Genomic DNA, 20261 nt, shown 5'->3' with positions numbered 1-20261 from the left:
AACACGCAAAAATATTGCATTGTACAGTAAAGTGGTGGAGTGAATGCTAGCATCAGTGTCAGATCGTGAAAAACAGCATCTCATGAAAATGTCTGTAACCTCCTCATTCGCAAAAATATCTGTATGCAATAATAACAGCTTTTACGGTATTATGTTTGTATCAACTTTTCAAGTTTGCCCGCAACACTATCAGTAGACTCGTAGTAATAAGCTATGTTGGTCTTCTTCTATTGAAACCCGATGGCAGATTTTGAATGCCTCCTGGACAGCAGCGGCAACCCTGTAGAGTACATAAACCACAGCTCACTCGGTAGTCGAGTATCAAGGCAGGATGAGGTCGGAGCTAGCCAGCACTCTTCAGAGACGGTCACACCAGACACAAGCAGTCTGCCGGGTGTTCATAGGTAGATGCAATTATACTTGGTGTGTTGGGATAAAAATATTGCCAAGCCATTGGGATAATACAAGTCCAGGTCTTACCTGGCAATATATGAATACAGAAGACTCCGTTATGATGAAGTCCTCAGGACCGGCAATTTTCTTTCAATATACGGTATAGAAATTTTGTTATATCCAAACAAATAAAGTGTATAAAGATATCTAGATGATAGTTTTGGGCCTTGAATTTTACTTCATTCGTATCCTAAATTTTGTAATAACCGTGTTTATTATGACAGGGGTGCACTAATAGTAATGATAGTTATTATCCAGATAGCAGAGAACCCAAATATTTATTATGTTTTTACAATATTTAGCATGTTTTTATGTCATCAAAAATGAGAGCCTTTTTGAAGTTAGATACATTTTGGGGGCTTGTGAATAGAATTCAGCTGCTTAATATCATAAAATAGAATGTACAATTTTCCCATTTTTAATGAAGTGTGATTTTTAGCTTCAATTTTTTTTTTTCTTCTGAATGTGCATTGGTACAACTTGTATGTTTTGTCATATGCAGTGGTTGGCACCAAGGAAATATAATATTCATCAAAAATTATCACATTCTTATTTGGGATATGATGAAGCAATTTGCTTGTCAGAGCTGAAATTATTTTTATCACAAGGCACTGTTTTGTTGTTGTTGTTGTTTGCTTGCTTGTTTGTTTGTTTGTTTGTTTGTTTGTTTGTTTGTTTGTTTGTTTGTTTGTTTGTTTGTTTGTTTGTTTGTTTGTTTGTTATTGTTTTTTAGGGGCAGGGGGTTAACAGTATCTAAGAGTTTTTCTGCTTTAAATCCACCCAGAGCAGGGTGCGCTGAAAGGAAGGGACTCAGTCATACATGTAAACATGTGATCCTCTGTGGTCAGCCGACTTCAGGTTGATACCGAAATTTGTAGAAATCTTTTGCGCAGGGTTGAAAGGGCATAATCATGTCTGATTTATTCACAAGATATAACAGGGAAATGGATGTACATTAAACACTACAAAATGGTACTTTCATTGAGGTCTGTTTCTTAATAAGACAGTGAGTGACTCGTTTAGGCAATTTATTTGTTTGTTAGCCATCAAGATGTCCGTTATTTATTGTTGTTGCTAAGAGTTCTTCAGCTTTCATTTGTATTTTAGACTATACACTTTTTTTAGTATTCTTTACAATTCAAGTATCTTATTCACAAGCTAAGTTGTAACAATTATGATGTATGTACATTTTATGTTTTTGTTTTTTTCTAATTGCCCTAACTCCCAAAGAGTTGCCATAGATATCATCCGTCCAACTGACTTGTGTTCCAATATCACCCGTGTCAGCAGCTGGGTAGAAATGAAACGGCGGCATCTAGAGATGCTGGGCTACGAGTACACCACGGTGAGTGTGTGCACAAGACAGGGCTTCTCCCTTGTTTGTGTGCATATGCAGGGAGTGAAAATTCTCAAAAGTCTGTTGAAGTCATTCCCACTAAGTGCATTGTTGCAATAATGATTTAGGTTTTGATGTTCCTGTATTTATATGAACTAATTGTAAAGGACCAAAATTAATATGGCAGAAAAACATAAATATGAAAGTACCACCAAGGGACAGTCTTACACAGTGTCCAGTTTTAGACATATGACACAATGTACCAATCACACAAAAATCTACCAGAATGTGGGGGAGGGGCAACATAGGCAATTGTTTTGTGCTAATTCTGAATAGGAGGGTATATGTAGGCATAACAGTCTTTTTAATTTATCTGTGCAGTTTTTCTAAAGTTACAGAACAAGATGAAATGAGACACTAAGTTTACATAGACTTTGGAGATTTTTTCCAAAACTTACAAAAGTAGGAATGTTTGGTAATGGTCACTGAATTAATCTTTAAAGTGCTCTTTTTGCCAGTTGGCCACCCACTGGAGTGCTTTTTTACCGATTGGCGCAGACATCTAGGATCTAATTGTCAATAAATACAGATTACCTAATCCCCTTAATCCCTATTGTGTCACCATGGTCTTCCTGTTACACTTTAAAATACGCACATTGCTCCACCTGAGTGGGCTTTCTAACTTTACGTCTAGGACAGATTTGAAGGTATTGTTGACTGCTGATCAAAAAGCTTGGCAAGGACATGCCCATACTTTTTTCCGTGAGTGTTTACATGTGAACACAAATACACGCATGCATACATGGGTGGACAATCTTCAGTCGTACCTGTGTGATATTCTTGTTTTAAATTTTCTTATAAAACAAATACTTCTACACAGAATTTTGACCTTTGACTTCTTTGACCTTTGACCTTGATTTTTGACCTATATTGTACATTGGCTACAAAATGCTACTCCTTCGCCATTTCTAACCTGATTTTGATACCGTTTGCTTTATGTGATGGCACTAGGTGAGGGCTTCAAACTTCTACACAGAATTTTGACCTTTGACCTTGATTTTTGACCTATGTTGTACATTTTGCTACAAAATGCTACTTCCGGCGGGGACATATATTACGCACCGCGTAATTTCTACTTTTCCTTGTTCTCTAACAAAAATATCTAATATTCCTAGTATATAAAATGTGCTGTTCTGAAGCACTGTATCAAGAAGTCAAGAGCTGTTTGACTGTATACCAGTATGCACACAGAAGGAATGAGAGATTATAATTTTGTATTTTTCAGGATGATTTCACTCGTTCAGTTGATATTTTCATGCCACCATCATTCAATCACCACAGATTCCCTACACGGATTGGAGTCGCGACCTCCTGTCGACCTTCCAGGCGAAACGACTGTACCTCTCGGACCTGGTGGGGGGCAACCTGCCCCTCCTTGTGGCTGAGACGGAGGAGGATGCCAAGGCAGCAAGAAGGAAGCCAAGGAGAAATGAGGACATGGTCGACAGGATGCTTGAGGATTGGGGAGAAATGGAAGATGACAAGTAGACAATCATCATCAGCATCATCATTCTCACCACCATTGTTGTTATCACCATCATCACTATCATCATCGATGTCATCATTATCATCATCATTATCATCATCTTCATCATCATCATCATCATCACTTTCATCACCTTCATCACCATCATCCCCATCATCGTCATCATCACCGTTACCACCATCATTGTTATCATCACTATCATCATCGAGGTCATCGTCATCATCATCACCATCCTCACCATTATCACCATCATCACCATCATCAATGTCATCATCATCGTCTTCGACGTTGCCATCAGCAGCAGCATCGTCACCATCACCGTTGTCACCATCAACGTCAGCACCGCCATTTCCAACATCGTTGCTAAGGCATCCAAAGCTGTGAAGTCATCATTCGGGGAAATGACCTGTCCCAGGGATTTAAGAGCATTGTTGAATCTTAGATCCTATAGTCATGATTGATGTACTCTAATGGGAAATGAAATAAAGCATTTCAGAAAGAGAAGAGGACAATAAGAGATAGATATATTTCTGTGGAGGAGAGGATTACTTAAGACAGACCTTTCTGGGCTGGTGGAGTGTCATCACTGTTAATGACTGGAATAGACTGCAGCTGATTCTTTGTATTATGCAGGGGTGACTTCCTCATGATTGTGTATATTGCGATCAGAGACTACATATACACCTAGTACATGTATTAAAAAGTGTGTTGATATGTGAGATCCCACCTGCATGCATACACACGTTCAATTCACTTACTACTTTGTTTGCGAATGGAGTCTTGAATGTACCCTCCTGTGATGAATCAAGTATCTTCTATCAACCTTTTGTGGTATTCTGACCCATACAAGCAATATTTTTCGGGTTTAATATATCCAATGAGCAGAAGAAATATGATCCCTATTTTGATAGTGAGTGTGTGATTATCAAGCTACAAATGCTGCAGTAGACAAACAGACTGTCTAAAAAAGTTTTTTTCAATGCTTTTATCCTACAAGTCCATAATTGATCCACTTACGTGTCTGTCGGATCTGACCTTGGATGGCTTGGCCTTAGCTGTCCCTCCATCTATGTATGCAGATGAGGTTTGAATCCTTTCTAATATAAAACCCAGTGAGTCCAAAAGGAATTTCTTTGCAGAAATTATCATCTTGCGATTATTGAATTGGCACGTCTGAGTTTCACTGCATATTTTTTTTTTGGTGGAAAATTATTAGATGGAACTGATGGAATTCAGTAAATCTGCACACGACCAGAAAGAAGTCTAAAAAAGAATGCCAATTTGAGAGAGAAATAAGAAGAACTTTTCTCTTCTGGAATGTGTTACCAATTTAAGAATCACTTACAAATTAAACAATTAGGATTTTTTCAAAAATTGGAATAGATTGTTAATTGACAACAATATGCTGAAACAGAGAATAATTTTGACTGAACTTTAATGAATACTTAAACAATGACTAGTAAAAATCATAGTGATATGATGGCTAAACCAACTGTGATCAGATCTTGGGTTGCTCCTCGAGTGTATGGATACCATTGCTACATGCTGAGAGGAGGAAGTTTCTAAAAAGAATGTGCACAGAACCCTTAGGATCTCAACTCACATTTTCTACTTTGCTGGCTAGGTATTCATGCGAAAAAAAAATCTACCTTACATTGGATTGTGAGGACTTAAAGAGGAGTTATCAAATTCTAATGGCCTCCAGTGAATGTAAAAACCACAATGTCAGTGACCTAATAAGTACATGGATCTACTTGATTTTTCTATTGCACCTTAAAGACTTTGTTGAACAGTGGTGTAGCCACCTAGTGGTTGAACTCCATACTTCAAGTGCATTGTTATAGGTATTGGCGGGAAGTTTATTTTTTATACGAAAGCTTTAGGATTGTAAAGAAGAAATTGAAATACCATCGTACGAGAGTTTGTACATTGTACTTCCCAAATGCGAGCATGATTACAACTTTTCCATTGCTGTATGCCTTGATTGTTCTGTGGTAGGTATAACGAAATGAAAGCTATGCCAAGTACCTTCTCTGTTTTTGCCGTTTTGTTGTTGTTGTTGTTGTTGTTATTTGTCTGCAATATGAAAATGACAACTGTATCACTTTTGCTAATTTTCGTAGATGTCCCAGACATTTGCTTTCATGTTAGCAGGCGACCTACACGTAACAGTGTGATCATTTGGTGCAATAATATTTTGAAATTTCTGAGCAAATGGTATCTATTTTTTGTAATGCATTTTCTGGACAAAAAAAAACAACTTCAAGTTAGGGCTATAAGCTTGCCTTCAATTTCCCTAAATCAAATAGTCTCTATTTTATGTAGTGCATTTTCTGGACAAAAATTACTTCATGTGAAGGCTATAAGCTTACCTTCAATTTCCCTAAATCTGTCATGGTCAACACACACAGGCCCTGTGATTACACTTCTAGCATGTGACTTTGTATTATGCTTCAAATTAATTTCTGTACAGAATGGAGTGCACAATGCATTTTTGTTGTGTGTAGATATCCATGTTTTTTCATCCCAAATCCAACTGATAAGCAGTTTTCTTCTATTGCAACATCCTGTGTTTTATTTTCTGTTAACACCCATGTCAACATTAAAGCGCTGGTGGAATTTGACTTATGAAAAAATATAAAGAGAGAGAGAGAAAGAATATGTCTTGTTTAACTTTGGAAACAGTCTAAAACCCACTCGCTGTGTTTGTGGGTTTAAACAGTTCCAAAGTAAAACTCGCGCATCAAATTCTCACTGATCCACTCTGTCCTGTGCATCATTTGTATAATGTACAGACCAAAAGGCATCAATAGAGATTGACATGTATCAGGTTTGTAGAGACCTTTAACAGAAGTTTTATTTCAGTTACAATGAAATTTTGCATAAAATGATTAGATGGTTAATTTTGCTATTTGGTTTTATTTTACATTCTTTTATGATAATGTAAAACGAGGAATGTTCGCGTGCATTTGAATTTCTTGAATTTTGCGAGAACCAAAATTTGCGAAATTAAAATGCACGGAACAGTTCTTGTCTACACTATATGCATTGAATGTTAGAGGCAACTCGCGAAAATTTCATGCCGCGAAGAAAGCCATCGGCTCCAATTGGAGAAAATTTCATGTTGCGAAAATATCATGTTTTACAGTAGTTTCTAAGTTCTATATGCAGAAAGGTGATTCATATGATATGCAAAATGTGCCCTCATGTAATGTTGGACATCCAAACCTTTTGTCTGGAAATTCCACCTGAGTATAATGTTGCAGGTTATAGACACCTGCCATAAAGAGCAATGATGATATGAAATATATCTCCAGCATGTAATATTTATAAATGTTTAATGGCTCATGGATATTTGTGCTGTGTTCGTGATGTGAACCTGAAAAGAGATTGTGAGTATGGAAGAGAGAGGGAGGGAAGGAGATGGTGTGGGACGATTGAACTTGACATCATACAATTTGGTAATGCAATATACAAACCTGTACCCTATCATTTGCAAAATTCCATTTCCATATTTCTTGAGCTAACGTCAGAACAGAAATCTACAATAAACATTATGATGTCCAGCCACATATCTTTATCACATCCTTATAAATACAATGTATATCATTTTTCTTTAGGTTTTGTACAACCCAATGAGGATATCTACTTGGTCCTGCACTTTCAATAGTGAGAATTTTGTTAGTCTGATTGTGCGCAAACCTGAAATAGTGTTTTTTTTTTTTTGATACAAGGTAATCATATTCAGACAAAGTGTATACCAAGTGTATACACATGTTTATATTTGCATATGGCATGTATAGTATACATGCCATATATAGCTCCTATATACATATATATATGTATATATATATATATATGTACATATATATATATTTATATATATATGTGGTATATATATATATATCATATATTACCTTTAATATATACATATATATATATATATATATATATATATATACATATATACAGAGAGACAGAAAGAATGATATGATAGAAAAGATGAAAGGAAGAGATCAATAAGGCATAATTAGTCCAACAAATTGCAATTGTTGCACCAAATTTGCAGGGCTTCATGCACCTCCAGGGATATAGTTTTGATTGAGATAGGGATTCAGATTTTAACTATTTTGGACATACGACGTAATTAGAAACCATGCCTTTAGAATATTAAAGAGCATTATGATTCTAAGAGGAATTCAAAGTTTATTTGATGAAAATTGGTTTTGAAATGACAGAGATATCCTATTAGGACCACTTTGTTTTTTGATATCTTGGCCATTTCAAATCTGTTTTCACCAAATAAACTTTGGTGCTTTTTCAGCATCATAATCTGGCAAAATGCATTTAGGCTGCATGGTGCAACTGAACCTGAGATATGTGTTAGATTTACTATACGCATGAGAAGTAACATATCAGCAACATGCACATCAAAACAGAAAAGATAAATGATTTCTGAATTAAGAAGAGCAGAGAGAAGGAAAATCTGAATATTGTTTCCACTTACATTGTATCATTGAAACTCAAATTAGGATTTACATGATTTAATGAAAAGGATGCTGCAGGTTATTTTGAGTCAGAATTGAACTTGAAACTACAGGGGCCTGCTGACTTGGTCTGTGCACGCTGACAGTCATGATGAAAGAAAAAGCCAGATGCGGATGCGTTAACTTGTGTCTGAAAATATGTCTGAAATTTGTGGATTGGCAGATGCGGGTATACAATCGGAAGGGGGATTTCCGATGGTTCGAACTGGATAATTGATAAAACACATTGGATTGGTTTTGAATCCAGGAATACATGCATCAACTCAAACCGAAATACCAGCCACAGGAGAATTCCTTGATTGTGACATGGGGTCACAGGCTACAGCAAAGATCCTACTCGGATCTTTGACTACAGGATGCGAATAGCTGCGTTACACCACAAAAGGGGATATGGATAGAGATAGCTTTGATACGTTGCGCCCTTTGATGCAATTTCCACTAGGAAGTACATGCTATATCCATACAGTGTGCAGTACGTGCGTCATCGGTGCGTGGCACGGCGCAGCATGTGTGTGGGTGACAAAACTTTCACAAAACAAGCGACTACGACTTGAAACAAGTCTATCAAAATAGATTTTGGGCGTGGATAAAATCGCATCGGAGCGAGGGGACGAAGGTCAGCTGCTGCTGCGAAAAAGTCAGTACTTTTGTATTGTTGAGATCTTTTCTACATTCTGCTTCGAAATATTTCCAAAGGTGAGTCTATGCAGGATTACTATGATGAGTGCACTTGTAATGCTGTTATTTATAAGTGTTAATAAGTGGTAATAAGAGTGCTCATGTGATGCTGATTATTTCCATTCACCTGTATTGTATTGCCCTCACATTTGCAGAGTGTAGAAACTAGATCGCTTCTCACGTGAAGTGAAGCAGCTTGTTTGCTGGAGCGATGCTGCTGTTAGCTTTAATACGGTACGCGGTAGCCAGTGGGGCCGCGAACCGAAGTGAGGGTAGGTCGCATTGGTCTGTCTGCTCGGCTCACGTATACATTCCACACGTAACACAATAACGTTAGCATGTAGATATACATGTATTGTCTAGCTTATCTCACTGTCAACTGATTTCTGTCGGTAGCAATCTGACAAAGATTTGATATAAATCAATGCATGACTGTACAATTTGTGGTTCACGATTTTGCCCAATTTGTAAACGTTAGGTGATGATGGATAGATGTCTAATTTACTCTATAATGTTACTTCATCTCTAAATGGTGTCTATTTTTTCCTTCTTTTTTTAAAAAACTGTCTTTCTGTCTATTTAATAAAAGAATGGGTCACTCACTCATTGATAATTATGTTTACCCAGACAATCCAGAATATTAGGTAGCCCTACTGCTGTACGTTTTTTGTTGCTTCTTCGTCTTTTTTTTTTCTTTTTAATGGTCACACACTTTCAAAAAGAACTTGCATAGAAAGAAAGGTTTAATAAGACGGCTGAAACTTGAAAGTAGAATTCTAATTCAAAACTTGAATATTCTAAAGTTGTTTGTTTTTTTCTCCGAAAATTTTTCTGGGGTGAAATCACATTTGATTGGGATTGGTGTCCTCTTATTAAACCTGTTGATGACGAACTGATTTTGCCATGACACACATATCCCTTAGAGTTAGACACTGCACCGTGACCTGACCGAGTATTCTCGAGGCTCGTCTTCAACAGGTTAAGATCTTTTGGCAAGGTACAGGCCATGGTCAAAATGTAGTGCATCAATAATGTACGTCTGGTGTAGTTTGGTTCATCTCTTGGCACACTTGTAAAGTCTGTTCAGTTTGACCTACCAAATGTGATTGACAAAGAGGAGCCTAGCTAGCTTGACCTTTGCATTGGCGCTCCACGATAAATCTACAGGTATACCAGAGTTGCAGAGTTTGCTGTTATCTAGAAAACAACCTGAAAGAAGCCAGCTGCTAATAGATCATTCTGCTGTACCAAGGTTACATGTCTTTTACAAATGTTTTTGTTAATAGAATAAAAGAAAAACTACTGTTGCATGTTTTCTGTTCTTAGTATTAAAGTACTGTGCCACTGGAATATGAACAGTGTCTATTTATGTTATGAAAATGTGATGGTACATAAAAAAATAAGAGCAATTGTAAATGAGACTCAGGGTCTGTTTAATACAATTTAATGAACCAGACTCTAGCTACATGGGACTGGTTGACTGCTCATCACATGAAATTCGCAATTGTACCATTTCATGCTTTTACTGTCAAGTGGGCAAATCCATCTGCTGTTCCTTCGACATGTGTATAAATACTTGTTTAAGTGGAAAGGTATTATTACCTTTGCCTTTTGGAGGAGCTGCAGTAGGTCAAATTTTTAGAGCACAATTCAGGACAAATTTTTGTTCTAGATCTCTCTCAGGGTTTTGGTTTTTTCCATGGATCCAATGTACTTGAACAATTGTACATCAGGTACAATGTATAAAATACATTGCATGTATAAAAACACACAGTAGTCCTTGAAAATTTGCAACAAAGTTTTGTATGTTGTATGTCAAAAGGGAACATGCCAGCTGAATGTAAGAAAGTTTATAATTACCGAAGAGATTGAGAAAGAGGGAGGAGAGATTTTTATTTGGTTGCACAAGTATGAAAACATTGCTGACTACAAGCTTTGGTTGCTGGTTTGTTGTTATTGTGTTCAAATATGTCCAAATATTTCATTTGCATCATGATGATCAGTGTGCACAGGGTTCCTTACAATTTGCTATGGTACTGCCATGGTTCAAGTGATGTTATAGTATAAAGATGTATGGAAAAGATATACCTGTAACAATTTGAATTCATGAATGTATAAAGTAGGACTAAGAGATTTCTGCACCACCGACTTGCTATTGAAAAGCCATTTTATCTCCTTTGTTCTCTTCTCTGCAGCCTCCCAGAGTAACAATGGCACGTAAGTACTCAATTTGTCATATTGTTCTTTGCAACAATATCACATAAAATAAATTTTAGTGGGAAAGTAGACACAGATTTTGAAAGGGAGATTAAATGTCCACAATCATGATCCTGCACAAAAAGCAAGTGAGAACATTATTGAGATCCAAATGGTGAACTACAGTAGTCAAAACTGAAAGTCATTTGTCATGAGAAATGAGTTTAAAGCTGTCAAAAAGGATTAAAGATTGATGTGATGACCTTTCCAGAACTTCCACTTGGTACTTATGCTGCTTAACTTCCATCCTTACGCAGTACGGTATGTTGCCAAAAAAAAAATACAATTGGAATCCTGCATTGATAACTTTCAAAAGATTTTAAAACAATCTTTATGCTTTTTTTTTCAGAGAATGAAACTGTAGTACAACTTTTTACCTACATCTTGCAGAAAACTGCATTCAATTTGATTTAGGTGGTCACAGAGAAATGTGGATTGTTGTAAAGTAAGGTCTGTTTCTCCTTAGTTAAGCACTTCCGATGCTCTTGGCATCTATGAATGAAAATATTTTGCTCACAACTGAGAGAACAAAAAACAAATTCAAATCCTGTGCATGATGTTGATATGAATATTACGTTAATATTTAAATGTAGATATGGTGATATGTAAGTGTTATTGTTCATGATTATGTTAATGAATAAGAGAAAAATAGAAGAAAACAAGGAGCTCAATCCAATCTTCTATGAGTTGATAATTTGATATCTTTCCTTTAATCTTTCAATTTTCACACCTTAAATTACCACATGCTTGTAAACTAAAAAAAAAGAAAAAAAATGCTTTCTTTTGATGTAACAAACATTTTATTAGTTGAAAATGAAAAGAAACAAGCAGTCACTCTTTCAAAAGAGGTATTTTTGTGCGAAAACACAATCAACAACTGTGCCGATTTGTGAACCAATGGACATGATTTAGAGGAAAGAGATTCCTGACATGCTCTACAAAATCTTAATTTCTCTGTGACCACTGAAGCAAATCAAATGGGGTATTCTGCAAGATGTAGGCTCAAAGTTGTAGTTTCATATGTTAAAATTCTAGTTTGATTGATTTACTAGTTAAAGTCAGACTGTGTTGTTTTGTTTTTGTTTGTTTGTTTGTTTGTTTTTTGTTGGGGGGGGGGGCATACAGGGTACAGTCTAATGCTACTGTATATGAAGAGAGGCAATCATTCAAACTACACTTGATCTTTAATTTCTTTATGGTGTTAATCACAGAGGAACAACAGCCAGGAGCATACCCCCCTCCTCAGGCCGGAGCATACCCACCTCCAGGGGCCTACCCACCCGGTGCCCCCGGAGCTCCACCAATGGCAGCCCCACCTGGTGCCCCCGGCCAGTGGATGCCGGCTCCGCAGGCTCCGCCCAACTGCCCCCCTGGCCTGGAATACTTGACCCAGATTGACCAGCTCCTGGTACACCAGAAGACTGAGCTCCTAGAGGGTAAGTCAGGGTACATTATAGCTCATTAATCAGCTCAGTACCAACCTAAGGCCCTATGAGAACCCCTGATTTACTAGTGACTTTCCGAGTTTGTTTGTTTGTTTGTTTGTTTGTTTGTTTTTAGAAATCTCACCTGAGACAAATGCTCCAAAGGCTCAAGTGAGCAATTGTGGGGGGACTGCAATAGGAGTCAAGTCTTAGGCCAAGCATCTTGTAAAACCTTCAGGTTGTCAGGAACAACCTTTATTTCAAGGTTATGCATGAAGTGTCAATGTACATTGTACTGTGTACAGTAAACCAGTGCAGTGTCTGAGAATGAGACTATGCATGTTGCGATTGTTAAAGTATAGTATATAACCCTGTGAGGTTAAAAACAAACAAACAAACAAACATTGTGAGTAGAGCAAGTATGAGTGAGAGTTGTGCTGACAAGAACCCAGCAGAAATGTTGAGATTTTGTCATTCAGTGTGGACTCTGTCCAGTTTTATTTGTTAGATGTATGAATAGCATTGAAACCAATGTACAATTCCCCCAAACTTAGCAGCAGTATACAAACCTGTACAGCTGTATGTCGGACACTCCCATGCAGTGCAGCGGTGCCACAGTCCTTATTGTACACATGTACACATGTATATGAGGGCAAGTGTGATACTGTATGTCATCAGGCCTAAACTGGGAATGTTCCACAATCCTATGTCATTGACAGTCAATATCAGAACATCTGTGCCAAACATAACATTCACGTCAGCAGATATGCTGCGTGACAAATGAAGTGCAAATTGTATACTGTGTGTAGTAAAATGTTTGAGTGTCATTGACAAATTGTGCATTGTGCAATGTAGTTTCCTGTGGTGTAAAAATGACCAAATAGTGAAAAGGTTGTCAAAACAATGAAAATGCAATGGAAAATTTAGTTGTGAGTAGTTTGAGTTGCAAGATAGAAAAATAATGTAAGCAAAGCACAAAACTAGAATGTTTCAGAGATAGTTTGTTACTCAGAGGAAAATTCATCCTAAAAACTATCTGTCACTAGGGTCTGTCACATTTGATATCCCGTTGCTCATCTCTCCCTGTCTTTCTGACTCTTTCTGTCTTTCTCTCTCTCCTTTCTTTCTCTTTTTTTTTCATTTTTTTTCTCACACTCTCTCTCTCTTTCTTTCTTTATCTCACTGTTTCTCCCTGTCACTTTTTTTCTTTCTTTTAGGAGGGGGAGGGAGTGGGGGCAGGTAGTTCTAAAGGGTGGTTGGTGGTAATTGAATTGATATTTACTGATCACTACCCACTCTTCCTTCAGATACATTGTACATATAAATCTTTTTCCAAAGATATCAAGTACAGAAAGTATCATTGCACCAAAACCTTCCACAGAGGCCAGTTCTTTGATTTCCCTCAGTCATTGAATAAAACTTTGAATTCCTCTTTGTAAACTAGAATTGTTGTATGCTCTTTCATATTTCAGAAGTACAATAGTTTGTTATTATCTCCACACACAAAAAAGACAGAATCTGAAACCACATATCTCAACCAAAACTATACCATCCTTTTAAAGGGGAAATCCAGTCCAGATATAAGTTAGTCTGATAAGAAAGAGTAAAACATTACAAGTTCAATGGTAAAATTTAGATCGAAATCGGATGAAAAATAAGGAAGTTATGACATTTTGAAGTTTCACTATTTTTGGGGGAAACAGTTCTTGAACAGTCCATATGAATTTATGTAAATGGCAAAGGGAGTATGTCATCCCCTCACAACTTACCATGTACAGTGTACAAAGTGCATTGTAGTTTGTAAAGATACAATTTTGAAATTAAACGCAATTATGCCCGAGGCTCAAATCCTCGTAATATCTAACTGATCACTATTCTAAAATTATTCAACCAGGAATAACATCATGTTTCAGACTTCAATGACAGAAACATTTCTGCATTTTTTTGTACACGATCAATGGAAAATTGTGAGGGTATGACATGGTTTGCTCACTCATTTGCATTATATTCATATCCACTGTACAAGAACTGTTTTGCAGAAATTAGGAAAACTTCAAAATGTCATAACTTCCATATTTCAGTCAAAGTTTTACTGTTGAACTTGTAAGATTTTGCTCATTTTTATCAGACTAACTTATATTTGGACTGGCTTTCCCCTTTAATAAAGAGTAACCTTATAGAGGAAAGTGGGAAGAGAAGGTTACCGCCATGACCATCCGCCTGTCACTAATATCTTTGGCACCCCTTTCCATTTATTGGTAGGGCACCATTTCCTTCTTTATACACATTTGTGTGTCTGGTGTATCCATCATAACACATGTATTGAATGACCTATATTTGACAGGTCTGGTATCAGAATTAACAAAATCTTCTGGGCTGTATATATATGAGTCCTGTATTTTGAGTTGACTGCCCTGAGTGGTCTGATTCATAATCTGTTCAGCCAGTTTCTGGGAAACAATGATCACTGAGTGGGGATTTCAAATATGTTATTGGTTTTATATGTCACTGTTTGTAGGCATCAATGTTTTTATGTTTGAACTATCTGCAGTCTAAACATTATCAGTGTGTCTCATCTAGTGTTAGTGTCAAGTTTCAGAATATCAGTAGTAATGCCAAAAAGATTAAACTGTGGGAAACAAATTAATTAGCGTGACATGCAGCATGTGATCTCTGAGGGCTGGCACAAACGGCAAGATGGTTTGAGTGGTGACAGTGGCTGGAAAGATTACAGGACGGAATCCAACGAGAGGTGGAAAGGGATGAAATTGCCTTTTCCCTGAGTGAAGCCAGTTTGAATTCTGTGATGCTTAAAATATCACAGAGAGGGTAGTTCATGATTGCATGAATCTCAGGGGTGGTGGTGGGTGGGGGGGGGGGGGGGGGGGGGGTTCAGAGTATGAAAACATCTTTTTTTTTTAAATCATATTTTTGAAATATGTTTTTAACAAATTTAGAGATACAGACTGCTCAGACACTGAAAGGACTGACCTTGGCAACTACTATTGAATGGCAAACAGCATTCCATAATACAAAGCTGTGTCATACCAGTTGGAATGTGCTGTGCTGTGCAAGAACTACCATACAGTATGAATGTGCATACATGTGCAACACACCTTGAAGGATGAACAGATAATATCAACCTGTAAGGTTCCATCTCCTTGAAATTTTTAACCCATCAAGGACAAGTTGATTTTGCTGGAAGATGCATTTTCCATACACCTGCCCGAGTATACTCGGGACTACCAGTAATCTTAAACAAGCCAATCGTTGATCGAGTCATACACTGTATCTGTCATACTGGGAATGCACTATACAGAACAGGGCACGAACTCAAAATCTGAAATTTGCTCAAGACCATATTTGACCCATTCTCATATATTGTTTTAGAAACATGTTTGGAATTAATGAACTTGACACAAGTCTGCTTTGAGACTGACAAAAAGAACTTGATTACAGGTACAGTACCATGTAGCCTGCTCCAAAATGCACTGACGAACGAGTTCTTCTGCTAGTTTGAAACAGTTCTCTGCAGTGAGAATTATTAGTTGCCAGTTTTCCATACCACTTTCCTGTGTATGCGAACAGGGTGTTGAAAGAAGTGCAACTTATGACTCTCAGGTGACCATGGGATTCTGGGTCAGGGCATTGAAATCCAATCTGTGAAAGTGAGGTTGTTATACTCGGTGCCAAGCTGTGGTACCTGATACCACATACCCGATACGGTACAACTCGTTTGAACTGAAGCCATCATAAGATAATGTGCTTTTCTTTGTGGTGACTGGTGTACGTGCAATATTTTGTCATGTACCTGTTTGTGTAGTGCTCAGCAAACACTCTCTTGTCAATCCACTGTCAATTCGGTTCATTCACCCTTTCTACTTTAATTGCCATTAAATCAGCACACAGAATGGATTCTATGGACCTACTTCATGAAAAAAAAAAGAGCATTCTCCTTTCATCAGACATGACAGATAATGATACTGAAACTATTTTGGGAACCGGTCTGCGCTTTAAGGACATGAGGATAACTGGTATTTGATGGCCTGTTATTTGAAGGAAGTGTCTATGATGAGCCACCATGAGCAAATTATCAAGCCACCGAAGGGAAAGATTAGTTGTGAAAAAAAGAAGAAAAAAAAGCCAAGATCATCATTACCAGCTGAGGGGTTTAGCAGACTTGAGAGTTTTGATGAGGGTTAGTTTTATTTTGTGTTGATTCAGGTCTAGTATTTTATTTTGTGTTGATTTGGGTCTGTTATTTTTCTTTTCTTCATAGATAGAGAAAAAAAAAACCAAGAGGAAAACAAAAATTAAATCCGAAATATGAAATTTGTTTTGATAACAACAAAAAATGGAAACAGACAACGTACAGTGTAGGCCTATTATACGTGGGTACAAGTTTTTACCTTCTTTATTTTGCGGTATGATGGGAAGTCGGGAAGCACTGAAAGGGCACTGGTATGCAGTCATTCACAACTCTGTGCCAATTGAAGTGAAATGGAGCAGAAATGGCTTTTGTGACATTTACAAGTACCCATTCATATGCCAACTGATGAATGTCAGTGACAGAAGTTGATTTTTTAACTTTTCCGTGGGGCATTCTTGTTGAGATACAATGCATGTACAATGTATATAAATGACTCAATCTCACGTACGGAATAAGTTTGAAGAGAATGACTTGTTCCCAACTAATATTTTGTGTCATATGCTTCTGAGTAGTGAGCCCTCTGCCTAGTAGTCAATCCATTGTAACAGCCATGAAAGCATGCTTTTGAAACCTGCTCCAGAAACACTTTGCTGGTTGAACTGTAAAACCAGAAATTTATGCGTGCATGAAACTTTCATGAGTTTTGCAAGGGGTCAAGAGTTATGAAAGTAAAAATGCATGCAAAAGTGTGTATCTACACAATGCATTGAATGCTAGGGTTGGCGATTTGCAAAAGCTTCATGCTGCAAATGCTTCTGGGCTTTCAGTAGTCATAGATACTCTATAACCGCACTGATAAGGATTTTGTTGGGGGAAATAAAGAGCCCTCCTTTAAAGTACTAATAATATGACATGCTCTGTGAAGCCAGTAACTGGATGAGTCCCAAGAGAAAACGTGACTCACCCATGAAGGGAGCACGGAGTGAATCCGGAGGAGCCCCGCTGAAGGATGGACAGGTCTGTCGGTTGTCATGGTAACATCAGTGGCTCTTCCCTGGAAATGTGGCTGCCCTTGATGCCCTGGCAAATACTGGGGAATGATGAAGAAAAATGCCTCCGGCTTAAGGGGGAGGGGGTGGGGGGGGGGGGGGGGGGGGGAGGAGAATAGAAAGGTCAATATTTTGATTGTGATCTAGCTTTATGCATTCATTACTATCATGGAGTTACTCTGTACCACACTGCATGACTGACTGTTCATGCTTTTTTTTTCTGAGCTACAACTTTGTACTATATTTCAGAATTGCATTAGCCAAAACGTGATGATGATTATGATAATGATTGTGATGATGAATGGTACTGATTATGGTGATGATAATGATGATGTTCAGGATACTGCCGCTGTCATGGTGAGGTACATAGAAAGTGGATTTATGAGACAAGACACACTCACATTAAAATGCCAGTTTTCTATGAGAGTAATAAATCGCATTGCTCATCCCAAATGGCAGCTACCCTCAGCAAACTTGCAAATTCAGTCAATAATGTTCAAGAAAACCACTACTATGTGTACTACTACTACTACTGCTACTAGTGTACTAAGTACTACTAACTACTACTACCACTACTACTACTACTACTACTACTCACTACTACTTCTACAGGGGAGGTTGACTTTCTGAAAATGACATGACATTCTTCTGCTTTAATTGCATGCATAACACGACTCATAAAAGTTCTCGGTTGCGGAGGTATCGATGATTTTAAGAGAGAATGTCGAGTGGTCTAGGAAACCGGCATTTTGAGAAAACTGCCTTCAAAGTTTTCCTTGCGATGCAATCATGATAAAGGGGAGGTGAGACAGTTTTCACCTGTTGACAATTTAGAAGGTATGCCCCTAGTAATCTGTGATGTTCATTCAAGCTTAGCGCCAGTGGTCTATGCACAACCAATCAGTAAACCAGGATGCCATACACTTAACAATAAGATCACTCGCTCATTGTTAGGGTTGGAGTCTATCTGTGGTGCTAAATCCAAGTCTTTGGACATGATTCTGCTCTGTTCAAACTTGGAAAATCATGGCCCTGAAAAATGCTAATTACACCTTCCCTTTCCTGTGATCTTTTAGCTTCAAAATTTTGGCAGATGATAGATGAAACTACAAAATTATATCGAAAACAGAAAGTTGATGGTTTTAACCTATTTTGATGATCTGATTTTAAACTCAGATTTTCTTGGGCACAGCCGCCAGCAACTTTTGGATCCTTTTGACGTGGCGGGTCACAAATTATCACCAATTTTCATACAGTGCAGTATACATGTATTTCATTTACAATACATTGTAGTTTTAAGGATACATTGTCCCCTCATATTATTAAAGCTTGTTTGTGTTCAATGGGATTTGCACTGATGGTTACTGTCACTATTGATACTTTTCCACGTAGTATGAATCCATTGTTCGCAATTCGTGTTCAGCCAATCGACTGGAATCCAAATTGCTGTCGCGCAATCTCGGCTGATTGTCAAAGTGAGTGGGTCCTGACTGGTGGTACTCTATGGCAGGATTTACATCAGATGTTGCCAAACCTTTCAAGATCACTTGCTGTAAAAACGCTTGTGAATATTTGATAGACAGTAATGATTGTTCAGATGTCAGAGTCAGTTTTCCCCAAGTTTGTTTTTTTTTTTTTTAAAGGACAAGTCCACCTTCATATACATAAGGATTGAGAGAATGCAGCAATATTAGTAGAACACATCAGTGAAAGTTTGAGGAAAATTGGACAATCCGTTCAAAAGTTACGAATATTTTAAGTATCTGCACAGTCACTGCTGGAAGAGAAGACTACTACAGTGTATGATGTCACATGCGTACAAGGAAAATAAAAAGAGAATTTCACAAAACTTTACTTTCTGAATAAAGTGCACATTTCTTCGACTTGCTACTGACATATGTTAAGGGTAATATTATTCCCCCTGCCTTCTGAAAGAGAGAAGTCGAGTGTTCTTTTGTTATGCGAGAAAAATGGAAATGTGTTGAATTTTCTTTATTCTTTCTTTATATCGTTGTACTCATGTGACATCACAAGCTATAGTAGTCTTTTCATCCAGCCGTGACTGAGCAGAAACTTCAAAAATTCATAACTTTTTAACGGATTGTCCGAATTTGCTCAAATTTTCACTGATGTGTTCTACTAATATTGCTGCATTCACTCAACCCACATGTCTATGAAGGTGAACTTGTCCTTTAAATGGATGTCTGACTACAGTGTAGCTGCATACAAAAGACACGCCATAAGCCGTGTATGTATGTCCATTGTTGAGCTGCACTCGTGGTAAAGATGGCTGATTTGTACGGATGATGTTCGTATTCCGAAGGTTCGGTAATCCAACAGTTAAGTAAATTTTGTGATTCCAAAGGTTTGCTTTTCCAAAACACACAGATTCCGTACATACCTAGATGTTTAATCCAAAAGTCAAATAGAGTTCACTATAAACCCCAACACTTGTGGCATTATTCAAGTCTGAAAGCGAAAGAAGGCCTTTTATTCTGAAGGTTTGTTAAATTGAGAATGAAAAAAAAAAAGGTACTGTATGTACAAATGAACATGTGGAATTACAAACCTTGTTTCATGTTTTGATTAATGAACCTTTGTTATATAGTGGACCTTATTTCATTCTCAGATTAACAAACTTATAGAACATCAAATCTCACTTCATTTTTGGAATTCAAAATCTTCAGAGTAAGAAACCTTCAGAAAAAGGAAGTGCAAATAGTGTGTACTTAAGCAATGTAAAAAATCACTTTGTATACATATTTTTCAATTGCTGATCCCTTTCATAGGTAATTCAGTGAATGTTCGGCTTTGTCAGTTGA

At 37.4% G+C, this 20261-nt stretch overlaps 1 protein-coding gene across 1 annotated transcript in view; it reads left to right on the top strand.

Moving 5' to 3' along the window:
• The window catches only part of LOC139716704 (FAST kinase domain-containing protein 1, mitochondrial-like), a 56733-nt gene that overhangs the window by 5920 nt on the left and 30552 nt on the right, over positions 1–20261 (top strand). Inside the window, exons 4-9 of the mRNA XM_071628234.1 lie at positions 248–404; positions 1684–1798; positions 3131–3333; positions 3634–3715; positions 10756–10777; positions 12028–12252. Of these exons, the coding sequence (XP_071484335.1) occupies positions 248–404; positions 1684–1798; positions 3131–3333; positions 3634–3715; positions 10756–10777; positions 12028–12252 (804 nt within the window). The remainder of the gene's footprint in view (positions 1–247; positions 405–1683; positions 1799–3130; positions 3334–3633; positions 3716–10755; positions 10778–12027; positions 12253–20261) is intronic.

The sequence above is a fragment of the Diadema antillarum genome, unplaced genomic scaffold (genome assembly GCF_040938485.1).
Source record: "Diadema antillarum isolate AM-2024a unplaced genomic scaffold, OU_Dant_1.0 scf00000069, whole genome shotgun sequence".
Taxonomy (NCBI): domain Eukaryota; kingdom Metazoa; phylum Echinodermata; class Echinoidea; order Diadematoida; family Diadematidae; genus Diadema; species Diadema antillarum.
This window is presented reverse-complemented; position numbering and strand designations above follow the sequence as displayed.